The sequence below is a fragment of the Chaetodon trifascialis genome, chromosome 22 (assembly GCF_039877785.1).
Source record: "Chaetodon trifascialis isolate fChaTrf1 chromosome 22, fChaTrf1.hap1, whole genome shotgun sequence".
Lineage (NCBI taxonomy): Eukaryota > Metazoa > Chordata > Actinopteri > Chaetodontiformes > Chaetodontidae > Chaetodon > Chaetodon trifascialis.
In genome coordinates this window covers 15273493-15286200 of record NC_092077.1, presented here as the reverse complement: position 1 = coordinate 15286200, position 12708 = coordinate 15273493, and the positions used below count along the sequence as shown (strand labels likewise).

Genomic DNA, 12708 nt, shown 5'->3' with positions numbered 1-12708 from the left:
ATGAGCCAATTTTACAAGAATGACTTCAGCAAATTAGGGATTTGCCAGATGCTGATGAGGAGGGTGAGATCATTGGCAGAATAGCTGCATATTTCATCAGTTATGAAGTCTCGAGTTGAGTCGTTCCAAGACTGAAAAATAAGGATCTGTCGATAATTGATATTCACACGCTCATGTCGTCGATAAATATCCAAATGCTGTAATAATAGCTGTTTCGTGGTCACAAACTCAATAAGAGACTTTGTTTTATCTCTCATTTTATCTCTTTTCCTTGTATCATCCACACTGCGCTGTGGATTTACCTGGTGCTATAATTGGTGTAGAAATGAAGCAGCAGAGAGTGACAGATCTGTGAGATGGGGAGACGGGGGAAACACCTCTCTGTGTGACAGCAGTGCAGGATTGCCTGTTGAGTTGTGTAGGTGTGAATGGGATTTCTTTTTCATGATGTTGTGGGAATATGAAGTGAAAATGAAATGGCTTTAATGTTTGTAGGTCACAGCGTAACATGTGGAAATCCTCAGGCTGTATAATGCCTGCGGTGTGAAGCTACTGGTGGACTGTGTGTCATTATAGAGCATGATTGATATATGGACACGGTCGATATTATCCGTCAATACTACAGATATACACTATAGTTATATATGTATATTTGACCTTATTTCCCTAATCCATTTCTGTACTTTGCATATCTTTAATATATCCTTACATCAGTTTACTTGGCAGGAGAAGTACTACTCAGCCTTTGAAAACAGTACCAGGAGCTCATATGTAGCATATAAGAATAACTTGACCTCTGCTGGTTCAGTTTTCACCATTTTTGTAAACTGGAAGCCCCACAGCTTAATCAGATTAAAGTACTAAATAGTTTTTATGCACCTTTGAAGGTACCCTTTTTCTACTTAACACTTTTTTTTTTTACTTGTGCATTTAACATTTTCATCCTTGCTTTTGTTTGATGGAAACAGCATGAGGACTGCACGGTGGTGCAGCAGGTAGTGCGCGTGCCTCACAGCAAGAAGGTTGCCGGTTCGATCCCCGGGTCAGGCGGGGCCTTTCTGTGTGAAGTTTGCATGTTCTTCCTGTGCATGCGTGGGTTCTCTCCAGGTACTCCGGCTTCCTCCCACAGACCAAAAACATGCTCATTAGGTCAATTGATGACTCTAAATTGTCCGTAGGTGTGAGTGTGTGTGTGAATGTTTGTTTGTCCTTGCATGTGGCCCTGCAATTGGCTGGCGACCGGTTCAGGGTGTAAGGGTGTACCCCGCCTCTCGCCCATTGTAGCTGGGATAGGCTCCAGCCCCCCGCAACCCCGAAAGGGATAGGCGGTATAGAAAATGGATGGATGGAAACAGCATGAAACCATCTGCATGAAACTGGGACCTGCTCTTAAAACCATTGCTCCAGAGTGCCTCTAGTGGTCAAAACCTTCACAGAGTACCTTTGATAACTAGATTTGTTCATGCTTATATCAAGACTGACTGATTTTTCTGCAGAAATATCACTATTAGTATCAGCCTTCAAAAAATCCAACATGTGTGCGTGTGTGCCTGAGGCATACTTAGCATAGCATGGGCATTCAGCAGCAAGTGACTGCTCTGTCAGACATTAGCATATAAACTCAGTTGCTTCTCCCACTCTCTATTTGCAGGGCCTTCACGTTTACTGTGCATCTGCAGATTAAATTAAATGCACGTTTGTTTGCAGGGTATGTAGTTGTACCAAAGAAGAAAAAACAGGCCGAGGAAGGAAAGATGGGAAAAGCGAAAAACAGAGAGAAAGATAGGGGGTCGGCTCATACCTCTCTCTGCAGAAATGTAATTGGTCTTTTGAGAGTTGACACAGACCTTGCACTATAATTGTCTATCTCTGTGGTTGAGCTGATCTCACCTTTGACACACACGCGCACACACAGTTGAATAAACCACATCCATACCTGCACACCTGCTCGAGACACTAGAGTGCAAAGCAGAATATTCATGCCCTAAAGCATCATGGGGGATTGACTGTCTCTGTGTGAGCTGTGGTTAAAACATCAAAGGCCAGCTCGAAAGAAAAATGCATCCGTGTGTGTGTGTGTGTTTGCCATCCTATAGGTCATATCAGTTAGCGTGCACTCTTAATCAGCAGGTACGTCCTCTGCTTCATGCTCAAAACAGGATATGAAGCGAGTCCACTTCCTTTCTGCCGCAGTCTGCTCTGATAGCGAACGCACCTCTTATTTGTCCCCTTTTTATTTCCCGTGAAGTTACCGCTGTTGTCGAGCCGTCCCTTTCTGCCGAAAAGCCTTTAATTTACATTTCATACGGCGGCTGAAGTTTAACAGGCTTTCGGATTCAGTCGACTTAACTTTCCACCCCACAAAGGAAAGTTTCCCTCCACGAAGTGTCCAGGACTACAAAGGTTTTCCCAGCTCCTTCGTTCCTTTTCCTTTGAAGACAATGCTCCGCTTTGATGTAGCTTGAACTTTGCTGCAACGTGATGCCAGCTTTAATAACCATGGTGAGAACCAGCAAATGGGGGCTTTCATTGTGACACGCCGAATGAGAAGTTTGCATCCAAAATGAGAAATTTCTTACCACTTGAAAGACACTACGGGTCCTCTTCCAGAACGACTGATAATGAAAGACACTCGTAAAGAGTTACGGGGTAATTTCAGCTCTTTTTTGATGAGCAGCGACATTTTGAAATTGCTTGAGGTAATGTTTTTGCAAATGGGTTGCATTTGTAGAGAACTCGCTTCCTCCCACTTTTGATCCGGCATGAATCAAAACCCAAATCAATATCCTGTTCATAAGTTTGGGGAAACCACATTTCCAACTGACAAACAGTGTGAGGAAATGATGTATGACCTTTTTATATGAACAGAAATTCCTTACTTTTAGGTATCATTCAAATTAAACTGGTGCCACTTACTCCAAAGTACACTTCACTACTAGATTTGTGTTGTTACTGTAGATGCAACCAAAACAGCTTGTTTTTTATTGGTTTTCCAGCATTATGTCATGTCAGTGCAGTCCTCACTGTGCTGTGCTGTAGTAAAGTGATGTGAACTCAAGGAGAAACTGTCGTACTGTAACTGAAGAAGGGTTCAAACAGAGGGCAGCGTTGCTCTGCCTGCTGGGAGGCCTTTCATGATGTTTGACCCCTTTACCTTTTAGTGCATTAATAAAAAAAAGACCCTCAGCAAAGCGAGACGGATTGTCAGAGACAGAGGAGGAGAAAAACTAGCAGTTAAAGCTTGAGCGAGAAATCTCTGATGTAGAATAACACCTGCATGTTGTTGCATGAGGTGGAGAAAGAAGCGAAGTCAAAGCACAGCACGCAAAAACAGCCCGTTAAACTTTAATGTAAATGTGAAGTACGGCAGCGATACAAACGTACACAAAGAGCGAGATAGCTTCTCCCACCAGAGGTTTTCTCTGCTGCAGCTCCTGAGGTTAATTAGGTGGGACGTCGTCTGCATATTTGACTAATCCACCAAGACTCTGCATTCCCGCAGCAGCACCTCTCCTCCATTATCTAATCTCAAGCTGCTGACTAATTCTATTTCAACTCTGCTGGCTGGCTTCACCGAAAGCACAGAAAACAATGGAGGAGTGATATGTCACCAAACGGAGTCTGGGAATTTAGCGGTGGGACATGGCAGCAGAGCACAAACGAACAGCTGCGATAAGAAGAGCTAGGAAGTGATTCACCACGATCAGATGACTTGTTTTCCAATGTGTGGCATTTGTTTATCCTAAAGCCACACTTTGGACTCAATAAACTGACTTGTCATAGATTGTTTCACTGTGTAAAGGTTCACATAAATGCAGTTTTATACACAGTATAAAAGGACTAAAAATAAGCTGCCATAAACTCACCACCACTGCATACCACAGACTCATTGTAAGTCTCTGAGTACCTTCTTTTAAGGGCAGCTTCTTCTTCTTTTGTGATTTTTGATCTTCAAGCACAATCAAGACTTAAAACTGAATAAATTAGTTAGTTGGATTCCAAATACAAGCTAATGGACTCAAAACACGGCCTATTCAGTGGCACGGTGGGACAGTGGTAACACTTGTGCCTCACAGCTAGAAGGTCCCGGGTTTGAGTCCCACCTAGGGGCGCTGTGGGCGCTCGGGGGCGTGTCCTCCACCATGCATGAGGTGCCTGCTGCCGAGGAAAGGGGCCTTTCTGTGTGGAGTTTGCATGTTCTCCCCGTGTTCACCTGGGGTATCCTCCATAAAACCCCCCACGAAAAACATGCTAGAAGATCACCACCTGACCAATGGTGACAACAAGGAACTGGGTCCCTGGCCGCCGCTGTCGGCTGGCAGCCCACCGCTCCTGGTCTGCCGCAAAGGAAGGATTTCCAGGATGGGTTAAATGTGGAGAAATAATTTCACGGAAGCATGGCGTGTGCATGTTGTGTGGTGATTAATAAAGTATACTTCCTCTTCTTCTTCTTCTTCTTCTTCTTCTTCTTCTTCTTCTTCTTCTTCTTCTTCTTCTTCTTCAATGGCCTTGTAATGTTGATCTGGCTGATGTACCAGCATACCATGCCTGGCATGACCTCCCATGCTGCTGCAGGTGAATCTCCCTGTAGTGACCTCCTCTACATCACACATCGTCATTTGAGTGTCACAGTGAGATAAGAAAATAATGATTAGTAGAGGTTTTTTTCCATATCTGTTGTACAAATCCTGCTAAATCGTACTCCTGAAAGTCGCCACCCACAGAATGCTTGCTAAGTGTTAAAGCACCCACTAATGACACCCACGGTTGGTGTCACGCCAAACACATATGTAACAGTGAAAGAAAACACCACACCTTGCTCAGCTCTGGCCATCACAGCGAGCCTCACGCAGGCTGTGAACAAGGTTTACACATTCCCTCACTAAAGTGGCCACCTTTATTTGTTTGTGCAGCTTTTTTATGAAGGTTATGCCTGTTGAGCAATGACTGCAGTGTTTATGCATTAATATGGTGCGTTTGTGGGGGCGTGGGAGAGCTGGATTGTGTTTGGGGCTGCCCAGAGCGCTGCTCACATGAAAGACTCTTTGTGCAGCACATTTTTAATGAATTGGTGTACACATTGGTCGTTTGAAGGTAGCAGCATTGGTGCATTTGTGTGTTGCGTCCTGTTTGTTGGGTGAACAGCTATCAGATACAGACAGCTGCTTTCGGGAGCGTATGGAACATTAGCTGTGTTTCCATCCAGGTAGTTTTATGTAATTAATGAGGTACTGACTGAGTGGAACATTTTGATAAAGCTCACATAGAGATTGCAATGGCAGTCTAAAGTTTGCTTTAAGGTGGAAATGTGTTTTATCAGTAAGAAGACAAAACTGCTACACTGCAAAAGCATGTTAAGATAAATTTGGTCTCACATTCAGCCTTGAAGACGTTTTTTCTTTTTAAATGTGCAATCTGTAATGTTCTGTCTGCTGTTGTCGTATAGCGTCAGCAGTTTCAACTGAACAGGTGTGACCTGCTAGCAGATACCACTCTCGTGTCTGTGTGTTAAGTATGGAGCTCGAGCCCTGAGGGGATTAGCTTAGCTTAGCATAAAGACTGGAAACAGGTGGAAACAGCTAGCATACTGTAGCTCTTTCCAAAGTACGGAAATACGGCTACTAATTGGTTTGCTTTAAAGGTGCTGGTGGTTGTATTTCTATTTCATATCCACTTGTTATGCTAAGCTAAGCTAATGGCCTCTCATCTAACTCTCAAGCAGTAAATTCTGCCAATAAGTAATATGATTACTGTACTACTTTTTACTGGTATGAAGCAAACAACAGCAAACACTCTGTTCTATTATAAAGGTATTTTTTGCATTTTCCGATGCTATTATGTGTTCATGTTCATGTCAGCTTTGAATTGTTTGAGTTCTGTTGTGTCCCAGTGCGCCTTGGATCTCACTGTATGCAGCGCTCTTTGCTGTCGGTCTTAATTTCCCTAAGCAGCACGCATGGAAGAGGAAGAGGAAGAGCGAAGCAAAGAAAAAAAGCACCTGAGGCCGAGTTCCCCGAGCAGCTAACAATCATGTAGACTTGATTACCACAAGGTAACCAAGGTTACCACAGAAACGTCAGTCCTGTCGTCTCTCCCGTATATAATAACACTAAGTGTATTTCTTAGTTTTTATATATGGTACACGTGCCAATACCTCGCAGTAAAAGACTGGAGACATTTGTTGAGTCGCACTTTTCTCATTTATGTTGGTGTTTGTGCATCTGGGAAAATAAAATCCGCATTTTCCTGACGTTTGAGTTGAATCTGGCATTAATTTCCCCCTCGTCGTCTCTATTTCTGCCTCACGGTTGGGCTCGCTGCATCCTGATCTCTCAGCCTCTGTCAGTCTGCTCTTTTTAACAACCCATCCTGCTGGTTCTATCGGTCAGCGCTGAGAGGGGTCAGCAGAGCAGCGCGATCGATACGAACACACACACGCGCACACACACACACACACACACACGCTGGCAGTCTGCAGAGATGAGCTGACCCAATAGAAACAAGCTGTGTGTCTGTCCGTCTGTCTGTGGTCTCCTGCTCTCTGACCTCTGACTGTGACATACTGCAGGTGTGTCTCCATGTGCTTTTCTCTGCTTTGTTTCTCTTGCTCTGTTGGTGTGTTCAGTTGTGCAATTTGTTCTTGTTGCTTCTGTTTTTTTTATACCTTTGTGCAAAAAAGCAGCTCTTGCTATAAGAGCGCCTAGTCGTGGTTGTTTTGCAGCCATCATTTAGTTTAGAATTGAATTCAGCAGTAAAATGTTCTGCATCCTTCAATACAACAGATTTGTTCTATTGATCAATGTACACTGTGCTCCCTCTGTGTGTGTGTGTGTGTGTGTGTGCAGCCAGCCCTTCATACCATTTTTAATTCAGGTTTAGTTGTGTGTTGGCGTCCACGCGCACACCGCTTAACACCGCTGACCTTGATCATTGTGTTGATGTCTGTCGGGCTCGGCGAATGTTCTGCTGCCTCCACAATGCTTAACTGTTTGCTGGCAGCTTCGGCTCCGTTTCTCAAAAGGTAAAATTCACCTTTAGACATAAAAGCTGTCAGTGAAGGGGGAAACAGTCAAAGTGCAATGCATGTATTGATGTAAACTGAATAGAAATAGTTGTTTTTAAGTGGATTCTGTTAGAGGAAACATTTATTTTCCTCGATAAATACGGGCTGTGAAATAAAATGAATGTACAATAAAAATCATTAACAGTTGAAAGAATGGAAGAAGTTAAAAGGAAGTATTGATATTTAAGTCTTCACTTGCCAGGATGCCTTTACTCCTTTATTTGAATACCAGTAAAGTGCATCTCAGAGACCAGATTGGTGAATTGAATAAATTGCAAAATGCAAATAATCTGTTTCAAAAATGAATGCTGTCTTACCAGCTCAACATGTGTGTCAGTGAAAGATACTGTCGGGCACAGATTTGCATTTTGGGACTCTCTTTGTCAGACGCCACAGTATCGGGTCGTCTTTAATTAAAAAAAAGAAAAAGGTAATATAGTCACCTCTACTGTAGAAGTCACTTGTTTCAGCTTTTCAGCCCAAGGCTGCTCAAACTGCAGCTCGACTAATTAGTACTTCTCCCTGACGCGCTTGGAGGAGTTCATGTGAAAAAGAGAGGTCATATAATTATAGCTCTGGGAAAACCCTGGGCTCTATTTGTGCGATAGTGTGTGTGTTTGTTTGTTTCTGTGTGGACATTGTGTGTGTGTGTCTTGTGCGTAGCTGGCTTCCCTCACCAAACTCTGTTTTGTGTGGTTTTATTTGCATGCTCAGCCTTTTGCTGGCGCAAGAGTCAACCTCACTCACTTTCTTTATTTGCCAATGTGATGAAATAGGACTTAAACTCTTCTGGCTCTCGCCCCAAATGAGAAATTACACTTCCCGCCTCGGGACCCAAAGTAAAATTCTTCTGTGTGAAGAAACAAAACCCATTACTTCTTCGACAAGAAAACAAACAAACAAGAAAACAAGGAGAAAGCATTTCTGGCCTCTTTAATCTTCCAACCTTTTTTTATACAAGCTGTAGCTCCTGCTACTAAAGGAAACACCACAATTAATAAATCAATTAACTCACAGCAGGGATTCGTCTGTTTCTCAGTAGATAAATGTAGCCAGTTAACAGTGAATAAATATTACTAAACTGTTAAAAGAGGAAAAAAGAAGAATAGCGTTGAATTTCTCAAAATGACATCACAACCCCCCCTCAACCTATCTGACATTTGGCGCGTTCCACAAGGAGTGAATCCTAATTGGCTGGGTGTGGTTTGCCATTTCCTGGGTCTGAAATGCAACAGGTGCAGCAGATAGGAGAGGTAACAGACTTCCAATAAGCTGCTGAAATAAAGGTGCTAAACTGTTCAAGTCTGTGTCATATTTTCTGACGCGGAAGGAGTTTAAAATGTGTGTGACGACGAGGTAATAACATCCCAATAACAACACTTCAGCACCCCTGTCAGCAGGCCTCAGCCAGCACGTTAGCAAACAACAGGCACTTCAGTACTGAGATGATTTAAAAGTGGCTGTTTTGGGGCAAAGAAAGTGTGTGTTTCTCACTATGAGGATTAATTCTGATATATTTCTCTTCTCTCTCCAGCATGTGGAAGGGCCTGAATGTCAACTGCACAGACAGCTCAGGATACACACCTTTACATCACGCTTCACTGAATGGACACAGGTAAGACTGCACATGAGTGTTTATGTCGCTGCGTGAGTATTTTATTGTTTTAGTCTAGAAAAAGTATTTATAAATCCATGTACTGTAGAGTTAGGTATAAAAAATTGAAGAGGTGTGTGTATATATATGTGTGTGTCCGTGTGTGCGAGCGCCTGGTGTCATATGTGTGTGTTTAGCATTGATTTAGCATCAGTTTTCTGGCCACCTGGTGAATGTAAGTCCAGTCTTCACTCTCTTTTACTGTTAAATGCTAGTTTGTTCTGTTTTTGGTCTCTACCGACTCCTGAGGAAAAAATACTTAGCTCTAAAATCACTTTAGCTGCTAAATATTCCACTAGGTTTGCTAAGTTAGCTGGTTGCTAACTTTGTCTGCTGTTCTGTGCTGAACAGGTTGTGTACAGTTGTTGTTGTTTAGAGTTTTGTTTTGTTGTTAAAAACAGTTGCCTGCTGCTGCTGAAAATGAGCTATGAGAGCGGTTAGCGTGAGCTAACACGGTCAAGCTTTGTCCTGGAGAGCTAATGTTAGCTAATTATAGCTAGCTGAAGCTCACTACAACGCCTGAAGCAGAGGTGATTCTGCACCAGTCAAGTTTCACAAAGAGAGTTTAGATGGATCAGTAGTGCGTTAACTCTTTACTGCAAGTTAGACAGCTTCACAAAAGTGAAGACACATTTATTTTAAGCTCAAAAAGTTAGCCACCCAAAGCTAATGTGGAACTAGCAGCCATGTCTCCACAGTAGCAATCAGTGACACCTGCTGACCAGCTGCACCTAATGACAGAACAAGCTGTAAACATTTTCCAACGAGGCTGTGAAGTGAGAAATAAGAAAGAAAATTGTTTCTAGAGACCACATTAACTGGTTAATAACTGGGTAGCATCTACAGCAGTGAGGACATGCTCAGTCTAGATGTCAGATTGAATGACCCCTGCAACATTAATGAGCATCTCGGTTCTGCTACAGGTCTGAAATGTGTTTTTAAGATGCTGTTAGTATCTAAGAATTGTCACAGTAAAATTTACTCGTAACTGATGGATTGTTTTGGAGCATTTTGTGCTGGAGTGAAGGTCTGGCTTTGACGTGGCTGCTCAATCAACCATGTTTGTTTTTGGTTTTTAAAAGATATTTTAAAAAATGCCAAATTAGTCTGACTGTCAAGAAGTAGACAGCTTTGAGCAGTGGATGAATTTCGATAAGTCTGACTATAAGATGTTTGATAACGCAGCGTTTAAAAGCGTTCATGCTCCGTGTGTCTGCGTCTGCTCAGAGCTGCTGTGCCGCTTCCTTTCTTCACCTGGGCCTGCTGAGAAATCCGTTACACAGTGTGGATTAACTGCAAGCCTGACCGCTATCCCAGCTTGGCGGAACTGAAGGATTAGTCCTGTGTTTTGGGGGCAATTATATGGATTTCCTACTTCAGATCAACTGGAGAGGAGAGGAGGGTGGGAGAGAAAAACGCAGCCTCAGAGTGGAAATTAGGCCGCCAACAAAAAAGCTGTCGAGTGTTTTCAGCGTTTAGGTGGGAAAGGAAGAAGAGAACTGGCAACGAGGGTGAAGACAGTAGAAACTTGACAACGGGCAGTGTTGAGTTCAGATATGAGTTCCTCAAGCTGGATTTTAATTGTTTTTGAGATCTTTTTAATAATTGTTTATGATATAAAACGCTTTTGACAGGCAGGCTCAATCCAAGCAGAAGGAAGTTGAATATTCCCATATTTGACCCTGAGATCTTCCCACTGTCATCTTGCTGTGTAATTGCCGCTTAAATCTGACTGAATCATATAAAAAAAAATAATTAATTAACAAAGCAGTTCATTAAGCATCTCGGCGCTGCCTTCACCTCTGCTCCTGGGAGAGTTTTCTCCCTTTCTACCTTCTCCGTTTCTCCCCCTGACATTCCGAATGCAAATGAAGCACTTCACCTTTCCTCCTCCACGGAGACGCGACGACTTCAGCTGGAGACTTCCTAATATGAAGTAGTATCGCTGTGCAGCAGCTAAATGGATCCCCACAAGCCCGTGATGTATCACTTTATCTATTTGTGTAATTGAGAATACGTTATTCGATCAAAACATGGAAGCACTTGTGATCGTTTCCAGTTGAACTCACTGCTGTCGTTGCCTCTTTGGCTGCTTGGTATACTGATCATTCACTCGCCATAAATCCCTCCAATACCCATAAACCAGCTTTGTTCTAGGTGCCAGACAGATCAGATGGCTGCAAGCTCCCATGAAGCCTGCCTGTCCAGCTAGTCAGGGAAACACAGAAGTGGACAGGGGACCAGAATGGACCAGTAAAGCCAACAAACCATAATGCAAACAATTCAGCCGTGTGTGTGCAATGCCAGGCGAGCAGTTGTAAAGTGTGGACATTTGCAGGTGGTGCAGTTTATTCAGTCTTATCCAGTCTTTGTGTTTCATTAGAGATCAAACAGCATCTGTATCCTTTTTCTTTGAGGGTGTTACTATTAAAATGGCCAACAAGGCTTTGATTGAAGGTTAAAGATGGTGTTGGTGATAAATTATTGAAAACATGTGTTTGATTAAATTGGCAGCGGTATGACTTGATAGAACATGATACAGAAAAAGGGAAATCTCAAGGGAAATGAGGCAGTATTTCATGATATGGATTTCAGGTTTTAGCGCTCATCTCTCCTCCTGCTCTCCGTCTCCAGCCCTCCATCTTTCCATCTTTTGATGTATTGATCTGTATGCATGTGTCTGTCTCTCTCAGGGAAGTGGTGCTAAAGCTGCTGCAGTTCGAGGCGTCCACAAATGTGGCCGACAGCAAGGGCTGCTTCCCGCTGCACCTGGCCGCTTGGCGGGGAGACGTGGACATTGTCCGCATCCTCATCCACCACGGACCCTCACACTGCCGGGTCAACCAGCAGGTAAATGCCATAATTTGCAGGTGTACATTAATGAGTAAACTCTGTCAATAACGTAACATATAGGTATACCAGCGCACTGATTGACAGGTAAATGAAACAGATAATGAATTAAATAGACTTCATGCGAGTCTGTTTGGGTCTACTGCCTTCTGTGTCAGCTTTAATTATCCTTTAGTCTATCCGGGTTTGATCAGGCTGTCCTGGGATCCCCTTCAGATCTGGTCTCTCTTTTTAAATATGCTCGTCAGATTCAGGGAGAGTTACTATGGCTCTGTCTTTGATGGGGCCTGAGCTGAGGGCCTTTGGGCTCTTGTGTTCTGCCTCTTGCCATGACCTCTGACATGCTATTGGAGAAGACTGAGAAGAGCATCACTAAAACTTAAGGTCTAGACTTCTTTCTTCACTCCCTGTGTACTGTCACGGCACAACAGAGGTCTCACCAGCTAAATTGAAGTTGAGTTCTTCTGTTGTGTTTCTCGGGGCACTTAAACCAGCGCTGCCACAGGTCGTCTCATTATGGCTCCTGTCCAACAGAGCCGATCTTTTACAGTTCCCAGTGATCTCTCCCTGACAGCCGGGTGAGCGTTTCAGCTCTGGGAGCATTCGGCCTGCCGCTGCTGTCATTCCTCATCAGCAAAAATGACCTTCTTCTCCTCCCTCATTCTTTTTCTGTCCGTCTCCGCTTGCAGCATATTGGTGATGTCACGGCTGCTGATGCGCCGCATTTTAAGAGGAGTACAAGGCGCCCAGGAAGTGGTGTTCAATTAGAGGTGCTGGCTAAAATGTTAATGGCTAAGATGTCTCTTTTAATATTCCTGCCCCTCATGGTGTAGTAGTAATAGACCCCCCAGGTTATTGGAGCGTTATTTACTCTGCCTAATAAGCACATTTTCCTCTGTCACCATTAACCAAATCATTTCCCTCTCAGAGTTGTTAGAGCCTAATTGTTTGCCGTGATAAATGGTGTCCCCTGTCCCTGAAATGAAGAGGTTTGTCTGCGAGTGGACACTGGTAATTTTCTTTTTTAACCTGCTCAGTGATTCGTAGAGCTGAGTGGGCTGCTGTGCATGCAGCGTGGACACACAGGGTGGAAGGTGCTGATTGAGGAGATACTGTACTGTGATGCTGGCTTCAGTGCTCA

General features: G+C 43.5%; 1 protein-coding gene across 3 annotated transcripts in view; it reads left to right on the top strand.

The window, feature by feature from the left end:
* anks1b (ankyrin repeat and sterile alpha motif domain containing 1B) overlaps positions 1 to 12708 on the top strand; it is a 204887-nt gene that overhangs the window by 46429 nt on the left and 145750 nt on the right. For all 3 annotated transcript variants that reach the window (XM_070992162.1, XM_070992161.1, XM_070992160.1), the window contains exons 2-3: positions 8598 to 8678; positions 11411 to 11567. In XM_070992162.1, coding sequence (XP_070848263.1) covers positions 8598 to 8678; positions 11411 to 11567 — 238 coding nt within the window. The remainder of the gene's footprint in view (positions 1 to 8597; positions 8679 to 11410; positions 11568 to 12708) is intronic.